We start from the raw sequence: 26,021 nt of genomic DNA, 5'->3' as shown, positions 1-26,021 counted from the left end.
AGCTGTAGACCTTCTGACAGTGGTGGGTGTGGCCAATCTGGACAAGCTGCCAGGTGTGTTGGAGAAATCAGCTGGTGCAGATTGGAAATACTTCCAAGTAAAAGAAATCCTTCCTTTTTTTTACACCAGAACAAAAGAACCAAAATTAACTATTCAAAATCTTTCCCACTTCTAAAGTTCTGAACCACCAATATTTAGAAATAAATCCACAGATAATCTGACTCTGATCCCACCTGCCCTCGCAGATCAAGCAAATGTCTTTATACAATTCAAAACACACGCTTCACACAGAGTAATAACACTGTAATTCTGTTAAGCGCCTGTGAAGTGAGCACACACACACACACACACACACACACACACACACCACCCTGTGAACGTTTTTCTCAAATTGATGGACGTATCCATGCTTATCAATGTTCCTTATCGCCCTTCATTATTTCCAAACCAGTGGTTAAATTGGAAAAGCCAATAAGAACGTGTGAATACATGGCAGAGGTAATAAAACAGTAGGAAGAAAAGCCACCCTCACACACACACACCACACACACACACACACACACACACACACACACACACATACACACACACACACACACACACACACACACACACACACACACACACACACACACACACACACACACACACACATTTCACAATTGCTCTTTCCTTGGATGGAGGAAGATACATTCAGCAGATAGTTGGAAATATTTCTGCTCTCCGGCAGCTTCGTATCAGTGAGCTGCACAGATAAAGATACGGTAAAGTAAATAAATCTCAAATGAAGTGACAAAACTCTTAACATAAACTTATCTCTATGTGTGTGTGCGCGCGCGTGTGTGTAGGTGTGTGTGTGTGAATATTTTTTTACCTGCTCTCTAGCACCAGTTTTGTTCTTACAATCTTTAAGTGTTGCAGAACCTGCACACGCTGATTTTAGTTATTTTTTCTGTAGCTCCGGCTGGTCGCTATGGTCACACACTGCCGCGTCATGTGTGGTGTTGTCTCTCTGCGTCCTGTGGGACGAGCGAGGTCTCAAGAGAGTTTGTGGGTTTGCATAATTTCTGCAGTGGTTGAAACAATGAAGCTCGCCCTTTCAGTGCACTCTAAATAAAAATGAGATGGTCCAGAGTGGAAGATGCTTCGTGTTTTGCTCCAGATTCGATGTCAGACTCAGATCAGATTAAAACAAGCTCCTAATTTTACTTTTGCATAATGATCAGACATTTTTTTATTGCAATCAAAGTCATTTGACAGGCTGGGACAAAGGTCCTGCTGATGGCCGTTGGGTTTTTAGAAAACAGCAGCTTATCCGTGCATTAAGTGGTGCAGGAGTGTAACCTGATAAATGCACTTAAAACAGAGAAGATGGAGAATGAGAGGGCGAAATCTCAGATGGCCTGATCCGTGTGCCTGCTAGGCACTGTTACAGCCTATCGATCAGTTCTGGGCTGGGTCAGAGGTGTGAGGATGCATGGCTTGGATACTGCTAGTCGGACAGGTACAGCACAGCAGTAACCAGGATCTATTAGGAAATAGATCTACTCCTGAGCCCATTACATTGTCCTTTTATTAAAGACCAGACATGCTGCTGACTGCTGGCATTCAGTTTCCCCAGCCAAGTCGGAGGAATTTCTTTCTCCAGCCTAATACGCTTCAACAATATAGCAATCTGTCTGCCTTCTGAAATTGATGTGACGTAACATTTCTGTCTGGGACATTGATAGCTCTATGGTTGTGAAAATGTCTTGCTCCAGTTATTGAATAGTAACAGGTTTGTCGGCCGCTGCCTCCAATTTCACAAATGGAGCAATAAATACACATAACAGAATCAGTGGAACAATAAGAAGGCCCATAAAGAACGTTTGTGCCTAAAAAACACGGGGCAGCACGCGGAGAGGAGAAGGCAGGCGGTGACGGGGAGGTCAAAGTAAAATCTAACTAAAGAAAAGGGATGGCGAGTGTGTCCCTGTGTGAGAGAGAGTAAAACAGAAGCAGAAAGATGGTGGCCCACTCTTCATTTTTGTGCCACAAGCTCTCCTGGGCATTTACGCGCTCTGTTTTCAACCTAAGTGTAATTTGAGGCCCGGGTTGATACAAAGTGTATGCAGCAGCTCTGTTCAAACCCAATCATTCACTCTGACGTCTAATCCTTTCCCTCACCATCATCGTGTTGCTTTGGGAATAATGAAAAACACTCATGCAATACACAGCAGCCATACAGCTGCGAGTGGCGGCTGCATCTTGAAGAGATGTCGCGTAACTCTAATGGAAGGTGCTTTGACCTGCCAGCAGAGGTAAACGATTGCTTTACTGTATCTGTGAGAAACGTATTGATGCCTCGATCTGCTCCAACTGGACGATTTGCATGAGCAACAAGGAGAGCATCAGTTTTAAAAACACAGCACTCTGCATCACTGAGCTCTAGATCATCACAAAACTTAGTTTATTTTTTTATTCCCTTCATCCTCTCTCTCGTCTTACGACAGTATTGTTTCAACATAGAGGATTATTACAATTAATTGGTTGGCAAGACATTATTTCAAAAAGGGAAATTGGCTCTCATAATTATATAGTGAAGGGAATACTTTAACTCCCTGGAATAGCAGCTTCCTGAAATAATGGAGCTTCCCCCCCACCACCATTCCTCCCCCCACCGCCATCAGTGTTAGCGTGTCTGTCTGCCTGTTTCCTGTGACGGATCCATTTTCAACAGTCCCTGGCCCTGCAGCGGCTAGGGTTGATTGCTCGATGGTTGGGTGGCCTGGGTGAATCTCTCACCGGCTCGCCTCGCTCAGCCACCAATCTCTGGTCTTCTGGGAGCTCCGATCTGCACTCCGTCTGCGTGTGTGTTTGTTTGTTCAGGATGGGTATTTACAGCAAGCAGAGGGCAAGGTTAGGTGGGATGCCACGCTGGATTAAAACATAAACTGGTATAAGCGCAGCAAAGCGTAAACGTGCGGATCCAGTCAAAACACAAAAGAATCGCAGAGTTCAGTGAGTATTTAATTCATTGATTCCTTTTAGCCTTTTTGAAAATCAAAAACAGAAAATTACACAGATATTGGTGATTCAACAATCAGAGATATCAATGTACACCATTGCCAAATGATATATTTCACACAATAAATACTCGTAGCACAGAAGCAGGAACTCAAGTTACCCGCCCCCTTCTGCAATTCGTCATCAAGGGACCAATTCTGACACACTGATGCTCATACAAACACAGCAACCAGAACGGGGCTCAAACCCACTGATGGTCAAGTCGTATGGTCAACACGAAGCATGCTTTTACCTTTACAGTCTGTCGAGGATTGACAGGATGCGAAAAACCCAGAACTAGTTACAAATGTTTTGGCAAGAACAATGAGGGAGAGTAACCTGTTATTCTTTTATTGATAAAACAACGATGATGGCTCAGGTATGTGAAGATGTGAGAATAAAACAGGTAATTTCGGATAAACGTCGACAAATTGACAATGAGGTAGTAGTCAGCAGGGAGCTGCATACTTCATTTCCCGATGGCGGTACTTTATATATTTACAATGGACACAATCTGCAATGATACATTATTTATTTATTGGTGTTGCAGGATAGATTGTAGTAAATGAACTTATTTCACCAAACAATGAACATTTTGCCAAAAGCATGCCTTTAGCATGACCAGTCAGAATTGGTCCCGTTGTATTGCACAACAGTAGTGTTTATCCTCTACATTAGAGCATTGGACTAGTTTAAGTTTTTGATGAACAGAAGATAGCCTTCCTCCATTTGGTGGCCAATCAGGTGGCTGTGTAGAAACGCACGCCTGGTTTTGGCATCACGGGCATGGCTGCAGCTCGAACGGATCCCTTTGATCACAGTGTGACAAAATCCTCTCCACGAGGAGAGCAGTGGACGGCACACTTATCGTAATGAACCTGTAGCTAAACTCGATGAGTGGGGGGTATCGGTCTCCCCACCAGAGATCACACCTTGTACAGACACACTGTCGAGTTGCCGTTTCCCCTTTGAGGCGTGATGACATTTTGTTTCTTGCATAGCTGTTCACATGTGCATGATTGGGCACTCGGCGTTCTCATCACAGATGCCTGCCTCCTGGCCGGTGGGGAAGGGTGTTACTCTGCACCGGCCACCGTGTCAACATGAGGTCAAGAGGTGCTGTTTCACGTGCCTACTGTACTCCTGTGCAGAAAACAGCCTCCCACTGGGTAAAAATAAGCCCGCTGTGATGGGCCACGGCTTCTGGCTTGCACCTGCCGTTCACCTCCGTTTGGTCGGAGTCCTATAAAAGCAGGCGTGCCTATTAAAAGACGGAAGGTGTCTAAAACGGCGAGAGCAGATGCTGGACACCTTGCTCCCTGTGTGTGGGATGACTCGGCCACAGGCTTAAGAGGCCCAAAAATAGAGCACGGCTGACATGCGGGCCTCTGATTGTTTGAACACGGAATCTCAGACTCCTGCCACTCGGCATAAATCCTTTGAAACTTCCAGACCAAAAGCCTGCTGATCATCTTTCACCTAGGCTGAATCAGGTCATCTATTTGCATGTTGAGAAGCAATTTCCACAGGCTTAACCAATGGCCAAATCTAAGGTTTAGAGCACGAGAACCACCCATGCAGACCTCTTCAGGAACGGGGAATTACGACTGCAAAACTTGTGTGTCTGAGAAGCAACAGCAGCATAAAAAAAGCACATGAAAGATAGGAAATTAGCCCAGCTTTCCAACAGCTCTCTTTATTACTGAGTTACTACATAAGACGATTAACTATTTGACCTGTCGATGCTAGATTTGTGACCAGCAAAGGTCCCAGTCCAGACCAGTACGTGAAGATCACACTGCTCTGGGGAGGTATATCCAAGGACATTTTAACTGATAAAAGAGTTCACATTTAGGCAACATCTTCCCTCGTTTCAGCTTTTTTCTTTTTTCTTTTGCAGGAGGAGAAAAATGGCCACCAGGTTCGCCAGACTTTGAACTGTACACTCAACCTTCCAAATAATAAATATTTACATGTCCTGGTTGAGTCCAGGCTAAAAAACGCAAGAGCGAGACAAGTGAGTCCAGGTACAGTTGCTGACACCGTAGCTTTTTCCTGAATGAGTTTTAGGAACTTTTGCTTTCTGAAAAAAGATTTGCTCATTCTGAAGATGCTGAGTAGCAGAAGGGTCCTTCTTCATGTGCAGCACTGACAATTACCAAAATAAAAGAAAAAAACTGTACATAGCATTTCTTATATATTTAAATTAATCTGCATCATTTTAATATTTATACTAATACCCACGTTTTCCACTTGTTTTTTTTATTATGTTGTGTCCCATGATTCAAGGAAGAGGAGGAGCAAAGGATATCAGTCTCCGTCCTGCACTGTCCATGTGTCTCCCCCTCCCAAGAACCCCCAGCCTTGGTTCAAGTCATTTTCCGTGTCCTTAATGTTGCTCTTCACTGATGCCGTAGCCGATTGGCCTCCTGGTCCTTCCATCAGACCTTGGCCTCCAGCATCTCCAGGAAGAGTTTGTGCATGGGCACCTTGCCCTGCACCTTGATGCTGTAAAAGTGCTGCACAGCCTTAGTGGCCGTCTGCCTCAGCAGAGGCAGTGTCATGAGCAGTTTGCCAGCCCGCCGTGGGTCCTCCTGATGCTGGCTGCTCTCGAAGTCCTGCAGGGCCTCATGGAGAGCGTCCTGCAGCTTCTGGACCGCCTCCATGTCCTCTATGTGCATGGAGTCTGCTGGGACGAGAGGACAGGAAGATGCATGACGGACTTTCAATTGAAATGAAAAGCAGTTAGCACTTATAACGGTAGATTACAATAAATCTTTTAATTGATCTTTTTGTGTTCATGTTAGCACAACTCACACGCTAACAAGGTAAAACTTTAATACATCACAAAAAACAAACAAAAAATGTTTATTTTATTTATGTACATTTGTTGGACTGATGCACTCAGATGGTGTTTGTCCAGGGGAACTGCGAACCAGTGTTGTCCTTTACTGAACAATGCAATGAATATGACTGACTCTTGGCTGTGAGAGCACACATTAAACACCTCACCGTTCCAAAGGACAGAATGGTGTCAGAAAATGAAAAGCAGCTCCATTAGAAGAGTGGACAACAATATAAAGCGTGGGCTGAATTTAGCAATTCCCTCCCGATTAAAACGGCTTCAGGCAAATTTGTTTTTTCTGCATCATAAAAAACAAAAAAAAACCTTCTCTTTAGGTTTCAAATCCCACACTAGATATCTCTCCCACCTCCTGAATAATTTTGGAGCGGTCTACAGTTTCAGTCTGGCTTCCCTCTGGTGTTTCTCGCTTTCCTATAACGTCACGCTACACGCTACGCTACATGCCGTTACCTCTCTGCTCTCTCGTTTTCACCCATTTCTGGCCCTGCTCTCGCCTCCCGCTCCCTCTCAGGGACAGTCCGGGGTGGCGCTTTCTCTCACTGGTTAACTGGCATCTTGCACCCGGGAGCCGGCGTGTCATTGGCCGCCTGACTCGTCTCACCTTGGCAGTGCATATTTCACCACGCGGGACAATAAAAGGCAAAACAGATTTCAGGCTTCGTCCCAAATTCATTGACTGGAACAACTGTATTCCCAAGACCTTGAGACATTTCTCACCCTGACGGTTTTCAAATCCACCGTGGTAAAATGAAGCGGGTCGTTATGTAAAGTGAACGTGGGAGGGGTGACAAGGGGAGGCTGGAAGAACAAAAGCCAAAAAAATAAATAAAAAAAGAAGGAAGAGGAAAATCACAGACACAGATGTGGTGTGACATAATTATCTCTTGTTATTTTCACAGACGCTGCTTTCACACGCTCACCAGTTTTACAAATCACACCAATGCTGAGTTCTTTCATTCACACCTACACAGACACACGTTTTTAGCGATAAACCTGACCTGAACCGTGCTTTAATGGCATGTTTTACAGCAAAGGGGTGGAGGAGGAGAAAAATAAAAAGCGATGGAGACATCGGAATGGATGTGAAAGAAAAGAGGGCAGTGAACACGTCGCTTCCTTCAGTGGAGCAGGGGGAGACAAAAAAAAATACAACTTTGAAGAAACAATTTCCTAGCAATCCATCAGTGAGCCCACATCGATCGAATTGATAAACTGCTAATTACAAAATCAATCGCTAGGAATTTTCACAGCTGTCAGACTGAGGGGCTCTTGGGAGAGTCGTCTCCCAGAGACCTTGTTCTAACATTTCGGACACCCTCCTCCTCCTCGGTCCCCCACTCCCCCCCACCCTGCCTGCCTCCCAAACGCTCTGCAGTCTGAAAGCAAAGTCCCTGCATCAGCATTTTCATTTTTACACGCCGGACAAAACAAGGGAAAGCAGCCCGGTGACCCAGGCGTGCATTGATCAGAGCGGGACAGGTCCTGCCTCCTCAAAAGGCACCTTGTCGATAGCAACGTGCCGTCTTTGCACTGGAACAAACGAGGCCCATCACTCCCTGATACTCGTTCCATTCAACTTAACACATTTTATTGACAGCCCCTGTGCTCCTAATGAAATGCTAAATTTACCTCACATGGCTGCGGTGCCCTGCAGCTACTGTTATGGAAATGGAGGGGGGGCGATGGAGCGCTGGTGAAATACCACAACACAGAAGGTGTTCGATAAAAAAAAACTACTTGAGCCTTCTCGTCTTACACGCTGGCCCTATTTTCTCTTCTCTACTTCATCTCATTCTGAAAACTAAAGGTTGAACTGAAAACCTAAATACGCTGATGCTGTGCATTAAAAAACACGAGTAACTGAGTATCACATAAAGGAAATTAAACATTAAATTTTTTTTCCTGCATATCCATATTTGTTATTAATTAAACCATTTAAAAGCAAAAAATGTCATATTATTGTGTCAAAAGAGCAATGCACTTTTAGATTATTTCATTTTTTAAAACTGTATTTTTGTAGAATTAAACAATGATTTTAAATTTTCAAAACAAATAAATGTATTTTCTCTAAATAAATAACTTGCTATTTAAAAAATATTTTCACGACATTAATTAAAAAATCCAGACTTTTTCATATTTTGTTAAATAAATCCTAATTGTTTGTTTTCAAACAAATAAATCTGCCTGACGTGTTGGCGTGCGGACGGCGTCCCACCTGAGTTGGCGAGAGCGATGGCTTTGAGGGTCACAAACTCCTCTTTCTCTACTTTGAGCTTCTTGTATTTGCGGACCAGCTGCAGGATGGAGACGTACAGGTCGAGCAGGCCCGTCAGCCGCGAGTGCTCCTCGTCCATGATGTAGTCCTCTGCGTACACCAACTCGTCCTCGTACGGCAGTGAGCGGAACACGATGCTGAGGATGAGGATTTCCATCCAGGCACTCTGCAGTAAACTCATCTGGTCTCCCAGGGAGAGGGTGGAGAATCCTGGATAAGAGAGGACGAAAACTAGTGAGGACAACAAGGTGAAAAACAGCAAGTAACGATGTGAAACAGAAACAGGAGACTAAACTTGTTAAATGATTCGACTAAAGCAGAATAAAAAAACAGATTTTATGGCGGAAATGAAACCAGAACCATGTGACTGAGGCGTTGATCAGTAGAGCAAACACCATTTGTCAAGCTGCAGTAGCTGAGAGTCCACACGAGGCACATGTGGTTAATTTTAAATGCACGGTGGAAGGTCTCCTTTGAAGCTCGTGTCGGAGCACTTGAGTGGGCTTTACTGTAAGTGAGGACAGTAAATCAGAGCAAAGGTCCGAGTTACACAAAGCCATGTGGTTACCCCTTGTATCCTGCCACTCTTCTATTGGTGTTAGGGGGATTAGCACCAAACACGTTCTCACTGGAGGGGTTGAGGACATGACATGCACCGTGGTAACAGGAGGAGGTGATGACGGGACACAGGCACACACAGATGGGCACGAGGACACAAACACGTCAGCCGAGAAAACAGACACATGTGCACATCGGGATCGTGACATCTATATGTATGCACATAAATCCATACACATAAAAGTACATACACACACACACACACACACACACGCACACACGCACACACACACGCACACACACACACACACACACACACACACACACACACACACACACACACACACACACACACACACACACACACACAGAGGGGTCACATGGTTCAAGCCCAGCCTGGAGACCTGCTTAAACCCAGAATCTCATTCTGCAGCAGCTGGATGAGCTGAAATTGGCACGGGTACATCAAGTCGCTGTCATTTCCTCTCCAACACCTCGACATGTGCTGAGAATAGAACACTAAATAAAACAAACAGCTAGATCCCACACAGATGAGCTTGGAGAAATTCAAACAAAATAAAAGAGACTTAAGTCAAAAAGAGAAAGGAGGAAAGAGGGAGACGCAGACGATCATATAGCCATCTCATCCCTTTTTCTTCTTCCTTTACCTTTTAGCTGTCAATAAACCCCTCCAACCACCCCGCACTCACACACCCCTCCTCCTGCACGGTGCTCCTGCAGGCAGCTCATTCTGACAGCATATTAGACTCCTCAGCTCCACCCCTGATTAATATGATTGCTTTTTACAAGTTTGCTGGTGCCACAGCAGCTGCCATTGTGTGATTAACAGGCGATAGATTACAGTATTGACCAGGGCGACTCGCTGCACCTGCATCAAACGTTTTCTCTTGAATATAAATGATCTGAGGTGCAGCCAGAAGCCTGATGTTTATCTCCTCATGCCACGCCACTACACACACACACACACACACACACACACACACACACACACACACACACACACACACACACACACACACACACACACACACACACACACACACACACACACACACACACACACAGCTGGAACAGAATAAGAGACAAAAACCAAGACCCGTGAGAGAAAGTGGGAGAGAAATGGGGCAGATGAGAGAGGAAAAGAGGAGCCAGGGAGAGTGGTACCTGAGTGTTCAATTTCCCTTATCGTGGTGATGACCACGGCGGGGAAGAGCTGCAGGATACATTAATTAACAGATTGTGATCAGAAGTTGAGGGCCTTCACATTTCGAAGGGGAATCAATAGTAAGCAGAAAAGAGTGCTAACTGAAAGGTGCTCGTGCCCAGGTAGATTGGTCAGAGCCTAAATTAGACACAACAAAGTATAGCGCCAAAAGCACTCCAAACACTTATCAGAGAAGGCAATAAGCCGTATATTTTTTATGGTTCGAGCTGTATAACACGAATCCAGGCAGAATCTTGAAAAGCTTTGTTGTGTTATTTCCTTGTCTGCATACGTAGCCATTAAGTTGGACAGAATCTGGACTGGCTGCAGAGAAATTGTCATGCAAGCTTGGATGTGGTGTTGATTGCCGCATCAGGTTGGCATCGCAATCACAGGCGAGGCTCTGTGTAGCCTTTTAATGCCAAGGAGGACTGAAGCGGAACTAAAGCGCAGCTCCCGGTATGACAGCTCGAGTGAAGGCCTTGTTCAGGGCTCGCTGAAGTGGCTCTGGAGTTGTTCTGATACAACAGACACCTCTCAGCCATATGCAAACTTGCATCCCAGCAGCCTGCAATTACCTTTGACGCTAAAAGTCCTTGAATTTAATCCGGTGTTGTGAGATGGAGAGGTAGTGTTTTCCCCTCGCTCCAGCCGCTCTCCTCAAAGCCTAAATTATCGCTCCAAATGGGATCTTGTGTCATTGCCTCGCCTTTTTCCACTCAATTTAATCGAGTAATGAAGTGACTTCCCGACTCCACAGGTCACGCGGCGCTCCGGCCGCCCGCACTCTGAAGGTGGCCCGGTTAAGTGCCGTCGGACTGGGTGATTTCCTCTAATGAAATATCAATATTTACATCTTCATTTCCAGCCCACTGCCTTGGCGGGGTTTGACCAAACATGACACAATATTGACCAAATTAGAGGAGCCTGTCTGTGCACTTCAACGGCGCTTTTCCACTCCGCTGCTGAGTGCACCGGGAGGTTCCTGTCGGAAATTCTTTGCGGTGAGAAAGGGGAGATAATAACAACGTTTGCTTCCACTTCAGCAGCCTGATCAAAAAAAATAAATAAAATTAGGATTTTCACTCCTAAAAATTACAATAAAACTTTGTAGGCTTGAAATTTAGATCAATTTATAAATAAATAAATAAAACACGGGACAAAAATACTTTCCTCCTGCTACCAAAACAAGACCATTAAAGACCGACAACAGAAGCGGAAACCATCATCTCTCCTTTTATCTGCCCGAAAGCCCTCAGCTGTGAGCAGGAGGGGGCAGCTCCAGCCCACAGACGGCCGTTTCAAACCCCTTGCAGAGATTAATCAGAGCACTGTTTCATCTGCCAGAGCACAGGACGGTCCAAAATGAAATGCTGGAGATTTTTGTTGAGCTGGAGTTCATATTCTATTAATTTATTATTGTTTCTCTCTCCCGGAGGGCCATTAGCGCGAGTAATAAAAAGAGATGTAATTATGAGGCACGGCGGTCCCCTCCAGCTGCAGCCCCCTCGTAACTCACCCTCAATCAGACAACAGAGCAGACAAAGAAGGGGGAGAGAGGAGGGAAAAGGATGGCAGGAGAGGAGAGAGAGGTTAAGAAATGGGGGATAAACGAGAGGAGGAGATATGGGCCAGTGAGGAGGGAGATAAGGACGAAAGAGAACGAATGAGGACCAAAGCACGAGGGGGGGAAAGGAACTGGGAGATAGAAAGAGGAAGGAGAGTAATTCTGGCTGGACGTGGGCTGATCTATCATGGCCAGCTATCAGAAGGACAAGGGGGCCCTGAAGATGTCTGCCCAGCGGCAATCTCACCTCAGCCAAGTCAAGTGCTCTCCGGGCACCAGTTGAAGCAGAACTGCCCCTAACAGTACCCCAGGGGTTCGGCACGTCTTTTATTCTAACCTCAAACTGGGACTTATGATCACACCGCCGTGAGCTTTTTCTCTATCAGAGATTTTCCTTTCAGCTCAGACGGCTGACTGAAAAACAAAAGACCTGGGGAGAAAGTAGATGCACCTTTGAGTTACATAGATCTGTCTAACGTAGCAGTGTGGCACGCTATAAATAAATAATTTTGATCCGATTCACAATGGTTGCTCTTTACAGCCTCATCTGCATGGATCCACGTGTGCAAACCATGATTCTTGTGGAATTCCGCGACGGCGTCAGGTAAATCTAATCAATAACAGCTCGGTTATAAACTGCTGCGCTCCGCATAAATAATTTGACCTGATATCTGGGCCACATGTGCAACACAGACAGTTCGGTTTGCTTCAAGCGGTCCCCAGACGCCGATTTGATGACACAAAGCCTGATCCATGTAGAATAAAATCACGTCAGTACACACTAAAATTGATTTGATGAAGAAGAAGATGATGGATGAAAATTAATCACTCCAGCTCTAGCTTTCAGGAGACTCACCCATTTGCCTACATGTGACCTGATATCCTGTTATCCTGTGGGGGAATGGGTGCTTTGACCAGCAGGAGGCAGAGAAACGTTAAATGCAGTAATCCCCTTGTTTTAGTTTGCGCCCTGTGACCCCTGACCCTAGGAGACAAGTCTTCAGCCCTCTCTAGGGCCCCTCAGACCAACACTGACTTTACATATCTCTGCTGAGCCCCCAAGACCAGATGAATCAAGCTTTAATCATTGTCGTAATTACGCATAATTTATCTTTGCCGCCATCAAGTAACATTGCTTAATGAGGGCTGGCGCTCTGCGGATAATCACTTAAAGGCACATCAGCATTTAAATAAAACACCCTGATTGAACAAAAATGCTCCAGTTTTATCAATCCTGAGAATTTTATTCAACTATGCATTTCTCTTCTCTCCATAAACACTGCCCTCCTCCAACCTGCCTGGTAAATCCCTCCTTCCTGTCACTGCTCACTCCTGACTGCCTGTCTGCCTCCGATCAACTCCCATCTCAATCGTCCTGAAGTTTTCCGCCTTCCTCTCACTCTTCCACCCGGGTTCAGGCCTCAGCATCCACCTGATTGCTCAATCCGTCTTTATCTCCTGTGTTGAAGCCTACGTCAGAGGGTAAATTGAATATACTGAGAGCTGTCTGTTGGTGTCTATATTTAATAAAGTGCACTGATGAGGTGTTGATTTATTGCTGGGCAGTATTCACACTCTATTACAAGGAGATTATGCAGCTTGAGTGGGATCAGGCTGGCAACACAGTAAGTAGATTTCACAATTTAATGGCAAAGAGAAAACAGGAACCCTGAGGGGGCTGGAGGACGGTGGGTGATTACGGCGGCGGGTTGAGCTGACACAAACACGACAACGTACAAGGAGGTGCGATCTCTTCTCAACATCGCTGCCTCAGTGTTAACAAGTAGGGCGCCAGCCAGTTGTCTGTCAAACACGCGGCTGATGAGCCGGAATTCAATAATGCTCAAGATAATGAATATTCCCAAAACACAAGCCTTAAATAAACAATACAAACAAGCCTGATTCACGAATGCACCGACATGTGATGTTAGAATCTCAGCTGAGAGGAGATTCATTTGAGTTGAAAACTGTTCATTCTAGGGGCGGTGTAACGATGGGAGGAAAGGAAACCCCCGCAAACAACAAGCAGTTGGACACAAATGCCACCCTCCCCCACCATAGGGGGGTGGAGGGGAGTATACAGGATGCCGTGCAGTCCCAGTGTTAAAGAAGGCAGCAGTGTCAAGGTGGTGAAGAGGTTTGGGGGCTCTGAAGATGAGAGTGGACAGAGTGGAATTCAGCTTTATGTGATGGAGGGGGTGGGGGTGCAGAGGGCTGCTATGTGTGTCAGAGGTTGTTAGCACCTTAGGAGCAACAAGCCATCTGTCAGCATCCCTGTAACACTGCTCCCCATGACCCCTGGAGCAGCAGCAGCCGAGTTAGACTGCTTCATAGTGCATTTGGAGCGACGAATCCAGTGTCCCAAAGTTCGGCTGGGATTACTAAATAACTAAAGGCAACTACAAAATTAGGGCAAGGCTGCAGTCTGGTAAGAGTAATCCTGCATAGAATGTCTGCCTTATATATATATATATATATATATATATATATATATATATATATATATATATAAGGCAGAAATATATGTGTTGGTCTGCCTCTGGTCCTGTGGTGGCGTTTGTATTAGGACAGTCTCTCTCCCTCTCCCCCTCTCTCCCTCTCTCTCTCTCTCTCTCTCTCTCTCTCTCTCTCTAGAGAGAGAGAGAGAGAGAGAAAGAGAGAGAGAGAGAAAGTGCTTCATGTATATAAAAGGACTCAAAACAAAAACCCCAAGCATTAGCCCATCTAGATCAAAAGGTTTCATCTATAGCACGTCTACAGCTGCTCGTCCTCCCATTACTGCTCAATTAGACAATTCTTCTCCACATAATGCCGCCGGCTTCCAAATGCCTTTTGGAAAGTTAGCGATGAGCAGAAGAAATTTTAAAAATCAACTGGGAGAGGCTAAGTGCCAATTTCTGTGACATTCAAACTGTTGCGTTTAGACTTTAGTTATTGGCCCATCTGTAAGTGGCCTAATCAGTGTGCTCCACTTCATAATGAACTGTTAATCTTTTTTAACTCCACCGCCCAAGGCCACAAAAATCCATCAGAATACAATCAGCACCTTTTTTCCCTGTTCCTGTCTTGTCCTGTAGTGGATGGAGCGGGAGAAATAAAGCAGAAGCTGCAAACGGTAGGCTGCCCTGGGGTGCCGTTGGTGCATGGAGTGTTAGTGCACGGAGTCTCGCTCAACCAGTGAACCGTCTCTGATCAGGTTCAGCCATGTACAACTCAATTATGCAGCCATTTCATGGCCAGAGGACACCTACTGTCCTAATACAAACGCCACCAGAGGACCAGAGGCAGACCAACACTTAGCTGGAGTGGTGGACATTTATTTTTTCTTTTAAATTGTCATTTAATAAAAGAAGCGTTTGAGTTAACAATGAGTGCTACGGTGAGTTTGAATCCGTTTACACAAACACAAATCAGAATAATCTCCTTAGAGGCTTTCTTCTCACAGGTAACAGATTATTCTCTGCAGCCCTAAGTTGTAGGTACCTGCTCAGCAACAAACGAACAATACTGCGGACATACAGCCTTAAAGTTAGGGTGGGATGATCATTATCTATAAATCTGAAGTCAAAAGGTGTGAGGCAGATACATTAACACTATGGGAAAAGTGTGGATTACCAGCATTTTCTAAAGTAAACAAAAGGCAAATAAAGTCACTTCGATGTTTAGTGTTTGGTAAATATAAAATCCTTTTACTGACCTAATTTTAATCTAAAGTTATTACTGATGTGTTGCTCTGTCTGTGTTCTGATGCGCAGTCTGTCACCATGGGAGTTTTTAGTGTGGTGCTGGAGTAATTTTTGGGTCACAACAACGGGAGTGTGTTATCGGGTCAGCTGTGATCCAGTCCTCAGTAAGCTCCTTGGGTAAACTCTCAGGCTGCTGACCACGCACAGTCATGTGGAAAGCCATCCAAACAGTTTAGATGTGTAGGGGACGAGGCCAGGCGCTGGGAGCGTATCCACTCCTAATCTCCTTACTATCAGATCTGTACCTGATTAATACCCTTGCTTCTGAGAAGTACTCTTAACACCTTTTCAGCAACATAAGGGTCAGCTTCAAGCTTCATTTCCACATGATTTGATTGAAAATCCAGATCTATAAAAGTTGATTTACATTCTGAATCAACTGACACAAAATCTAAGGAGGCACACGCTTAAAAGCATATTTGTATGTAAGAAACCGTGGTAGTGACGTTGCACATTTCCTACGCGCTGACAGCTGCGTGCCTGTTCAGGTTATGCTGATGAAACGAGGAGGTTATGGAGTTGCTGCTGAGGGACACATTCACTTATTTTGTTACTCCTTTATGCCAACAGCATCGTGATGCTTTTGAGTTACAGGGGTCAAGTGTCAAGATCAAGCGAAATCTGCCTGGGTTGCAGAAAAAAAAAAAAAAAGAGCAGCGGAACAACACCCTCTGTCAAAATCTGAGGAAAACTCTCAAAGGAAGCAAAATCTCTGCTGACGTGAGGCAGTGTATTCTCAATGGTGTGTCCTTAATTCAACAGCCTCTTATAACCTAACACCTCGTCTATCACAACGTCTATGGGGCAAGGAAGAAACACGATTATGCTCATCAATAATTCAATGGCAGTGTGTGTGTGTGTTTCAGAGCTTGTGTGCATTCATGTGTGTCACATGATGTCTTATTGCATTGGGTGAGTCCCCAACTTTGTTTTAAATCTCCCGGGTGATTACAGAATTCATTTTCTGAAAGAATCATCTAAGTGTTCTGGCTTCTTTTGCAAGAAGTAAATAAAATGAGATGAAAGTGCTTTAATTTAAGATCCAGGATGTGAAGAAATATTATTTTCTACCTGGGATGTGTTTAGCCCAGCCAATGATGACCACTAGCTCTCGGTCAGCTAGGTCGCACAGCGTGGTGAGAGCCTTGATGTCACTCTCCGGCATGGTGGGGTCAGGCATGGCATAGATCTTCTCCGGCTCTGCCACCAACAGGTGAGACACTATCTTTGTGACTGAGGACAGAAAAGGAGAGGTCAGAGGTTGTAGAGCTTTACAAAGATGTAAGGTCATGATAAACATAATAATATAATAAATCCAAAAGAGTGTATGTTTATAGATTCTTTTTGCAAAGAAAACTTGAGTTTTCACAAGTAAAATATCGAATTTACACCCTCCAGTAGACTGTTGGTCAAAATCAGTATTTCATCTGGATTTAAAATAATTCAGCTCTGACTGTAACTGTGCAATTCTTGTTACACACCAGGGAAATGTCCAAACATGGACAAGACAGGAACTTAGCCTCTGCTTTACCTGCACGCTGTCCTGGCAGAGGAGGGGCGATGGAGCATGGAGACAATGAGCTAGTGACAGAGCAGTACTCACGAGGCTTTTTGGTCGGAGGGGGGAGTGTCAAGCCCAGGTACGGGTTGTTTTCTGCGTCCAGCCTCCGCTTGTACTTCTGTCTGCCCCCTCGCACACGGTCCAAACGAACCCCTGAGACAAAGAAGACAGGAGGGATATGAGATGGGGAGTGTGTACTTTTCATCCTGACAAAATCTAAGAAATATCAAATCCAAATTTCAAACATATTTGTAATTGTTTTCTTTAAAACATTTGAATGAAAAACATTCTTGCTTGTATATATGCAATGAAAAAAAAGACTGCTCTGTGGCGTGTGTGAGTGAGAGAGAGAGAGAGAGAGAGTGTGTGTGTGTGTGTGTGTGTGTGTGTGTGTGTGTCAGTCACAGGGTTGCTGCCGTCCCATATGTGGCCCATGCCTGGCTGGTCTACTGTGACACAGCTGAGCCCAGAGCAGGTCTAAACATATGAATATTTAATGCAGGGTCAGTGATCTCACAGACTGGCCCTCTAATTATTTAGCTTTTGGGGTGAGGCAGACTGCATACTAATTAGCTGCTAGAGACATGCCTCTCCGCTCGTATACTCAGGTGTGCAGTCCTCAATATCCACAAATAACAACAAAAAAACCTACAGCAGCCAACAAGCAAAGCCACACATATAATGCACAAAGCTTCCACTGTCATACTGCAGATAGATAACTAGGTATTGCTTTCCCATAAAAGACCCCTATTTCACCTCTCTTTCACTGGCGGAGTATGGAGGCCTTATCACCCCCAGCCACACCAGGGGGCCAGGTTGCACACTGATACTGTAAATGTCAAGCCAGCTTCATCGTAACATAAGTTATTTATTATCTCATTATTTGATAAGAAGGTTGCTATTTGGACGTCTTTTTTTATATTATATTAATTTTCAACATTGTTAACATATTTCATCTACATTCTTCTATTCTTTTGGTACCACTGAGCGGGTATTTGGGTTATTTAATGCAATCGCAGGCAAGCATGTAAAAGCTACACTGCTGTGGTGAAACTTAAATCTTAATCCTGTCAAGAGGGAGCACCCCTTCAATCTGTATACATAATGTAACCCCCAAAGAAATTCAATATTAAAGGCCGGATGAGAAAAGGTTCGATAAAAACGCTTGTGGTGGAGGAGGAGTTAATTTGTCAGCTTCCTACGTCCTCTGAGTGAAGAACGCCCGCAGCCGGAGCACTTCCTTGATGATTTCATCACTTTATAACAGGGAGGACGGTGTCAAACCCGGGCATTGTGTGGCCACTGCAAATGAGCCTAATACAATTTGCCCATCAGCAAGTGCTCATGGAGAGGATGAATTTGGATATGTCCCATGCAAGACGACTGGAGGTCGCTCGGTGAATGGGAGGGAAAGGAAAATCAGAAGATGCAAGGTAGAAGCAGTGGTCTTCGTTTAGCAAAAAGGAATTCAACAGAAGATGTATGCAAAAATGTACATTTTCATCTCTAAACACAGAGAGGGAGCGTGACAGAACGTATTATCATGTAACTGTAGATTTTGTCTACTTAGATTTGATTCCCTAGAAACACAAATCTGATTAGGATTGCCTTTCAATTTCCTGCCACTGACAACCTACTAACCTAATTACCCCATATTCCCAAAAGAGTCTCATCTTTCCCAGCAGCATCCAGGGAAACAATCGGTTTTTAACAAGCACAAACCTATTATAAAAGGATATGGTGGTCCTTTTCATTAAAAGTACTTATGGTCTTCAAATATTTAACTGCTTCCTTTAGCTCTAAAATGTATTGGTTAAAAAAAGGAAAAGTACTCTATTTCAAACACGATGTCACAACTTTCTACGGTTTCTCCTGCTGAGATTGGCTTCTGCCAGGTGGCTTCGACACTGCTCGTTCCTGCCAGTCGAGTCATGTGGCTGTGTCAGCCAGCGACGGAAGGTAGATGGGTGCCTCTTTTAATTAGAACAGTCCTGGCCATAATTAACAGATGCTGACAGGAATTAAAGCTTGGCACTAACCTGTCTCATTTTATTGTCCAACAGGGCAAAAGCAGAGAGGAAGAGGGAGCGATTAAGAGCAGTTAGTTCACCCATGTTGTTGCCGCTGTAGGCTGGACATCCTGGAGCTCTATGCGGAGGCCTTCAAACACTTTAAAGGCTCTGACTTTAGTGGGTACTTGTACTTTCTTAGGCGTAACAATGGGTATGTAAGGATTTTCCAGAGAGAGTTGCATATCACCTGATCCAAAGTTGTGTTTCTGTTTTATGGCTCACTGTACGGTGCAGCTAGGGTAGCAGCGGGTAAGCTCGGGTATCATCTCTTCAAAGAAGGGTGCTTGTGGAGGGGGCTTTTGGCCAAGGCGGCTGGCATTTTCAAACGGATTAACACGGGCCTCGAGGTGGGGGCTGGGGGCCAGCTGATCTGGGGTTCTTCTTTCTCTCCAAAAACAATAATAATCCCCCTCCATGCACACTCCTACAAAAGGGCCTGTCTTCACTCACTTTGCGTAGCCAGTCGCGCTAGGAGCCCTTATTTTGAGTCTCTCACCTGTTCAGGGTGTCTCTCCATGGGGGAAAGTGTCAGGATGTCTGGGATGGTTGGCAATGCCAAGGGGAGCTTAGCCAGACCCTAATTTAGCTGGGAAAATCAGAAGGCCACATGGCAAGGCATGGTGAACCTTGCCTTTCAAGGAAGCCGTCCCGCTAAACTGCCATCAGCACTATTTCAAAGGGCCCCCGTTGCCAGCTTCGCATACTTGCAAGTGTGTCGCAGCATTTTCAATCACGAGTGGTGATGAACGAGGGTAGCGGAAAAATTGTAACACATTGCTCCCTCTTCATCTGCTGACCCCAGAGGCTGCCATAGTGACACCCTTGACAGATGCTCCGTTTACAGGTTAGCTCAGTGCTCCTGCTGAGCTAACATCATCGCATGTACCGATAATTGGAAAGCCTAAATGACTCCTCAGAGCCTAAACTATAGAACAGTAAAAATAACTGAAGGGTGTTTTTCAACAGAAAATTGTACCTTCTACTCACTTCGTTGCAGTTACTATGTATTGGTAATGAATTGTTTGTTTTATGCAGTTCAGCTTTAAGCCAACAACATAATGAGTATTCCAGGGACGTATGCGTGTTGTTGGCGTGTTCTTTGCAGGGAAATCACACAGCAAGCAGAGGAGCTTCAAAGAAGCTGCTGTTACCTAAACCTCTAAAATGTCTCATTAGTCGAGGATTACGACCGTAGACTGATTCCTGCAGTTCGTTGAGTCTGTACTGTAAAGCATTTGGAGGAATCTCTGCGTGAGCATGTCTCACAGAAAGGAAATGAAGAAAGCAGCTGCCACTGAATGATGTCAATGTAATCTCTCAATGCTATCTTGTCTTCTCTGTTGCACTAAGCTCCGATACGCTCCCATTGATCACAGGAAAAACCTGTTGCCCCTGACATTTGATTCTTGCATTGATCACCTCCTCCTTTATACAGTCAAAGGAAAGTGCAGCGACTAAACACAGGGTTTAGCCAGGTCCCTGTAATTCCCGTAAACTAGCAGTTTATCATTATCATTCTCTTTATGTCTTATCTTGCCACACTTAGTAAATATGCCTAAAGCAGTTATTTCAGAAATATCGAAGTCCCTGGCAGGGATGGGTTTATATCAGTGTTTCTTTGTTGGAGGCAGAGCTGCACTTTGTTAGAGCAGTAAAGTTATACTTAGGTGATTTTCCATTCAGACACATTGTGACCTTTCTTTAGTAATGAAAGTAAGCGGCATCCTCCGTCACATGAACATCTCCTCATCATGAGACCGGGCACAGTGTTGAGCCGATGGCTTCGTGGAGCTTACAGCGGTCACAGACTGTGTTTTTCTTTCCATTTAGTCTCAGGGACTCTTTAAAGTGCTAAAATGTAAATATGCTTCACATCTCTGGTGAATATCTTAGGTAACTGTGACTAAATCAGAAATTTAGAATAAAGACTGCATCACTAGCTTAGCATTGGAGAGGTATTTAAAAGAGAAGAGCTAATTCTCCTTCTGGTATTTTGCTGAATACCCAGAAGAACACAAGGCTTTGTCAAAGTGTGCATATTTGAGTTTTACACTCTTTTTACTTTGACCTGACACTGGTCATTCATTTATAGCTGTGGCCACATATTTTTGTAGTCTCTTATTCTCCAGGATGATATATTGGCATAAATTTTTCATCAGATAGTAATGCGATTACTCCGTCTTTCTGGCACTGAGGCTTTATCTGGCTGCACGCAGTCCGAGGGATTCTGTTACTGTGTGAGGACCCATACAGGTTACAACTCTGGATTCAGGTGGTGGCTGCATCTATATGCATCTATAAATCCTGCTCTCCAATGGGAGAATAATGGGAGGAAGAATGGGGGACTTTCAGCTCAGAGTCTGGTGGATAATCTATAAGTGGAAGATTTTAAAGGTGTTTTTCTGCTGCTTAGGAGGACATTTCTGCTTTTGCACAACATGCGTCTCACCTGACAATCATCTGTAGTTAAGAAAAGGCACAAATTTGATTATGTCATCATATTTTTCTGTTGTATGTGTTTAAAGTCAAAGATAAGAAGTCGTTGTAGCTCGAGTAGCACTCACATGCAAATATGCACTCAAGTTTGTAGCAAGAGAATAAAATAAACTTAAAATATATGAAAAATATTATCATATATTTAGAACCATGAGTTCTTTATTCTCTCCAACAACAAAAAAACTGTTATTTTTCAAATGTTCTATAGACAAATAGGTGTCAGATTTTATCAGCCGGGGGGAGGGGGGGGGGGGGGGCAGCATACCCAAAGAGACTTCTTTCTGCTCGTGTTTCTGTACATTAAGAAAGGATGGATCGATGTAACGTGAGCATGCCAGTCTCTCTGACAGAACAATTGGACGAGTCTCTGCACTGCAGTGCCTCACTGAAAGAAGTTCTGAATAATTGGGATTTTTAAGAAAAAATAAAGAGAAAAATGATTTTAGGGATTACAGTCTAGTTTTACTGACAGGCCGAGTGAAAAATTCAAACGGTTAGGCCAGAGATTGAAATTCATCGATTGATTTCAAATGTTTTGATCGTTTTATTAAAAAAACCTTGAGCCATTAACATTTATTTTATGTTGAAGTTAGATGTATTTTATTAAATATCTGCCTCTAGCAGCCAACAAAAGAGCAGACTAAGGTTGCATAATGAAGCTACGACGCTAAGACAAAAAAATGTGCTTCCCCTAAAAAATTACAAAAGACTCGGGGTTTCAGAGGGATTTTAGTTAGTGGCAATATTTAGTTAGAGAAAAACCATGGCCAGACAAATCCATCTGAAGCATGTTTAATTGTCACTGAATTCCCTGCTGGCGTGACTTTAAAAAACCATTCACAGGAAGATCGCTTCGGAAAACATTTAGTGGATCAATATGCCAGGGAGAGCCGAGACTGTGGCGCGTGTGTGCTGAGGGACCCGGCGTGAGCCTCTCCAGCTGGAATACTGTTACATTTCTATTACTCAGAAAGCAGGAGCAACCAATTCAGCATATTTCTGTCCCCAGGTCAACTGCACATTATTTACTGCTGTGTGGGTGGGGGGGGGGTGGGGGGGCTTTGCAGCGGAGCAAGTGAGAAATAGCTTGGGACTGATTGCTGCAACAATCTGGGACTTAATTATCCTCAAAGAAAAATGTGGAAATGTTCATGCACATGTGGGTGTTAGAATAATAAAAAAAATGTTCTTACTCTTCTTACCTTCTTTGAGCATCCCCACTTTGAGGCATTTCATGAAGCGACAGGCCTGACATGATTTGCGTCTCCGTTTTGTGATCTCACATTCATTTGTGGCAGGACAGCTGTATTCTATGTTACCTGAGCAGGAAAGAGGGAAACAGGTTGGCAACTATAACTCATTAAAAAGGAATGTCCTAACAACAAAATGGATGCAATGACAATGGCAGGATTTAGTGACCACTGAAAAGAAAGTAATACATTCAATTTTGCCTGTGACACCGGCACGTCCATTAAAATCCAGGTAGCTCAGGTGCCTTCCTGTGAGCATCTTCCAGTTACAGCTGGAGAGGAGGTGGGTTAAAGTGTAGAGGGGCAGGGTGAAAGCCACAGTGGTCCTTAAGGACAGCTCAGTAGGTCCCACTTTGGTCAAGCACTGAATTGGCCTCATTAATTCTGCACATGTCCCCTCCAGGCCCCGGCACTGGCCGTGTCCCCCTGCACTCACAGGGGTCTGCTGTGGCCTCAATAGCTGGCTTGAGTTCCGTACACGCCGCCCCTGACCACTTTACATAACACTCCTGCAGACCCCAAACCTGTTGTTACCACTGTTGCTATTGTTGACTGTTTACATAGAATACAGACAAGAGGTCGTATGCATTATTCAGCTGCAGCGTCTTGAAAAAGAGTTTCATTGCTACACAATAAAAGAGCCTACTCTGCTCTAGCATTAGGAATAAAAAAGGATATGAGAGTCCCGTCTCTGTCCTGGCTCCCTACATTTAACAGTATTCAGTGGGTTTCAATACAGGGCTTTTATATAATAGCTGCTTGAAGCCCAGGAAGCCGAGTGAGCTTTCAGCTTAAAGCTTTTGACATTGATATTTGTCTCAACTTTTGTCTTTTTCACCACCAATTCTGAGTTAATCATTATAATTTGTGAAGTATATTTTTCCACAAGCCAAAAACTATAATGACACACATTTCAGCCTGTTGGTGAATGACAGCTTTGCATCTGGTGTGTGTTTCTGCTGAGGAACCGTCACGCGTCCGGATTGCATCCCAGCATCTGCAGCTCTGACCCTTAGCCCACATTTTCTGCAAGATAACCTGAGAAATATTCCACCAGCGTTCTTCCACTAGCCCTTCAACACCCTTTGACAACTTATGCAATTATGTTAACATTATTGGACAGATCAAGGGGGAGGGTCCCAAGATGTTATAAATAATTAGAAATTCCTCCTTTTATCTGGGTTAGAAATCATTATGCTAATTCTCATCATCTCTTCGGGATTGGGGTAAATAAAGGTGTGAAAGAGGCAGCTGATGAGCTCTGATTGCCTTCACTTGGTCTGTTTTTCTCTGTTGTCATAGCAGGACAGACCATAATAATCCAATTCATTTCCTGCAAGCTGGGAGTAGGCAATCAGGGGACAAGGACTTAATCCTTCAGTCATTTTTGTTTGTCCATGTGCACTAACTAATGGCTGACTATCATAAATATTAAATAAATGTTGAAAACATATTTATGTATTTGAGGTCTCCATACATGTTATGTGGCAAAGCGAAGAATAGTTATTCTTCATCTCTCTCTCCTTCTTTCTTACGAATGCAAGGGACATGTCCACATGTCCTGTCAAACGTCACAGACATCTGATGTCCTGTCAGATCTGGATATTAAAAGCTCACTGCAGAGCAATCGGTGGATTAGCTGATTGTTCAGGTCTGCACTGGATTTATTTTTAGAGCAGGGAGTGTTTTGATATCAGTACACACACCGTCTCACCTGAAAACCACCATAAACTCATACTAATCTGGCTCGGTTTGTATTCAAATGAACATAAAACTCTTGTGATTTATCTAAATATGGGTCAAGTCCACCATTCAAATATGAAGAGAAGCTTGAAATCTTGAAACTTTTATAAAGTCTGTTTTAATAAGTAGTTATTTAGCTTTATTAAAGCAGCGATTACAAATTTGGACAACAAATGAGATGAAAATTTTAGTTTTTTTTTTTTTTTGCTTTTTAACATTCCAAATGTAGCATTTTTATAATTATATTGCAGAGGACATAAAAATTAATAAAGTGGTTTTCTCACATTTGTCTAAAAACCTGCACCAATATTGCCTGAAAGCATTGGACCACCTGGCTGTCGTCTTGCCGAACGGCTGCAATTCCCTGAGTCCTCCAATAATTACACATCCACCTTTACCAACAGAACACCAATGGCATGAGAGGTTCACGGCTCAGTAATATCAGAGAAGGAGAAACATCCGGCTGCTACCATTTCAACTTTACTACAAAATGTCCCAAAAAGAAAAACACTATTTCAAGTAACGGTTAAGACGTCTGGATCCAGAAAACGGCGACTGGTGTTTAGCAACATCTCGTATCATCTGGCATCGCAGGTCTCCAGTTCCGGCAGAAGTGTCTCAGGGAAGATACCCGAGCAGAGGGGTGAGTGGTCCGTGACCGTGTTTGCGTTCAAAACCTTGAGTACTCGCAGATTCGTTATAACAGCTTTAAGATCTTTCCTATTTTCAGCTAAATGAACCGATTCCTTTGAATTGAGAACGCACTCGACTGAAACTACCTCAAAACTGAAGGGGTTGAGTCAGTACAATAAACAAATGGTTATTTTTATTTCTCAGTAGTTTAAACACATCCTGATTCACGTGTGAAAGTCAAAGAAGCACATACATTACACATTATTCAGAAATAGCCAGGTAGACTATTTCTGAATAATGTGTAAACAAATTTTCACCTTCACTAAATGAAACACACCGACTGGAACCCTTTTAACCCAAAAGTCGCGAACAGGTTGATCTGTCTTCAGAGAGGCTCTGGTACGGTTACCCGTAACATTACAAGGTGAAAGGAGAAGAAAAAGATTTCCCTCCTTTTTCCTCCTGATAAGTATCTGTCTCAATCTATTTTATGGCTTTTCAGGACCCATGCCAGGGCACAGAGGGGAAAGTCAGGTCTTGTAAGTAAATTACAGTAAAATGGCAAGTATTTCTCATCAAAATCTAAACTGACTTTTACAGGCTTACTGTCAAGGTCTATTACTTCACATAAAAGAGGGCCACCGAGTTCAGTTGGTTTTCAAGCAATTTTACACTTGGGTTCAAAATGGGAAGAAAACACAGTTCAATAAAGCGTTTATGTTTCTGATTGGTGGAGCACGTGAGACGTAGGGATGGATGATGATGAGGAAGCAACAAGAACGAGGGATGGATAGAGATAAAGGCTGACATTAATTTGGACTTGGCCTTGACTAATGCAACTATCCCACATATAAGTTCAAGGGGCTTTCCACTGTATGAATAGGTGACAGAAGACGGATCTGCTTTCGTTGAAAGAAGGAAGGGACGTCTGCCGTCAGCTAAAGGTTGGAGGCCAGATGGGAAGTGACTTGTATTTGAGGGTAA

General features: G+C 44.0%; 1 protein-coding gene across 7 annotated transcripts in view; it reads right to left on the bottom strand.

Annotated features, from left to right (window-relative positions):
* Positions 1 to 2,988: 2,988 nt before the first annotated feature.
* The window catches only part of esrrb (estrogen-related receptor beta), a 40,357-nt gene continuing 17,324 nt past the window's right edge, over positions 2,989 to 26,021 (bottom strand). For 6 of the 7 annotated variants that reach the window (XM_070547195.1, XM_070547194.1, XM_054741573.2 and 3 more), the window contains 5 exons: positions 22,605 to 22,730; positions 16,886 to 16,996; positions 16,354 to 16,515; positions 8,127 to 8,396; positions 2,989 to 5,731 (listed from right to left, as the gene is read on the bottom strand). In XM_070547195.1, coding sequence (XP_070403296.1) covers positions 5,487 to 5,731; positions 8,127 to 8,396; positions 16,354 to 16,515; positions 16,886 to 16,996; positions 22,605 to 22,730 — 914 coding nt within the window. In that variant the 3' untranslated portion in view covers positions 2,989 to 5,486. The remainder of the gene's footprint in view (positions 5,732 to 8,126; positions 8,397 to 16,353; positions 16,516 to 16,885; positions 16,997 to 22,604; positions 22,731 to 26,021) is intronic. The other variant, XM_015970199.3, reaches the window with a different exon arrangement.

The sequence above is a fragment of the Nothobranchius furzeri genome, chromosome 18 (assembly GCF_043380555.1).
Source record: "Nothobranchius furzeri strain GRZ-AD chromosome 18, NfurGRZ-RIMD1, whole genome shotgun sequence".
In the NCBI taxonomy this organism is placed as follows: Eukaryota; Metazoa; Chordata; class Actinopteri; order Cyprinodontiformes; family Nothobranchiidae; genus Nothobranchius; species Nothobranchius furzeri.
Note: the sequence above shows the minus strand (reverse complement) of the source record. Positions and strands in the feature narration are given on the sequence as shown.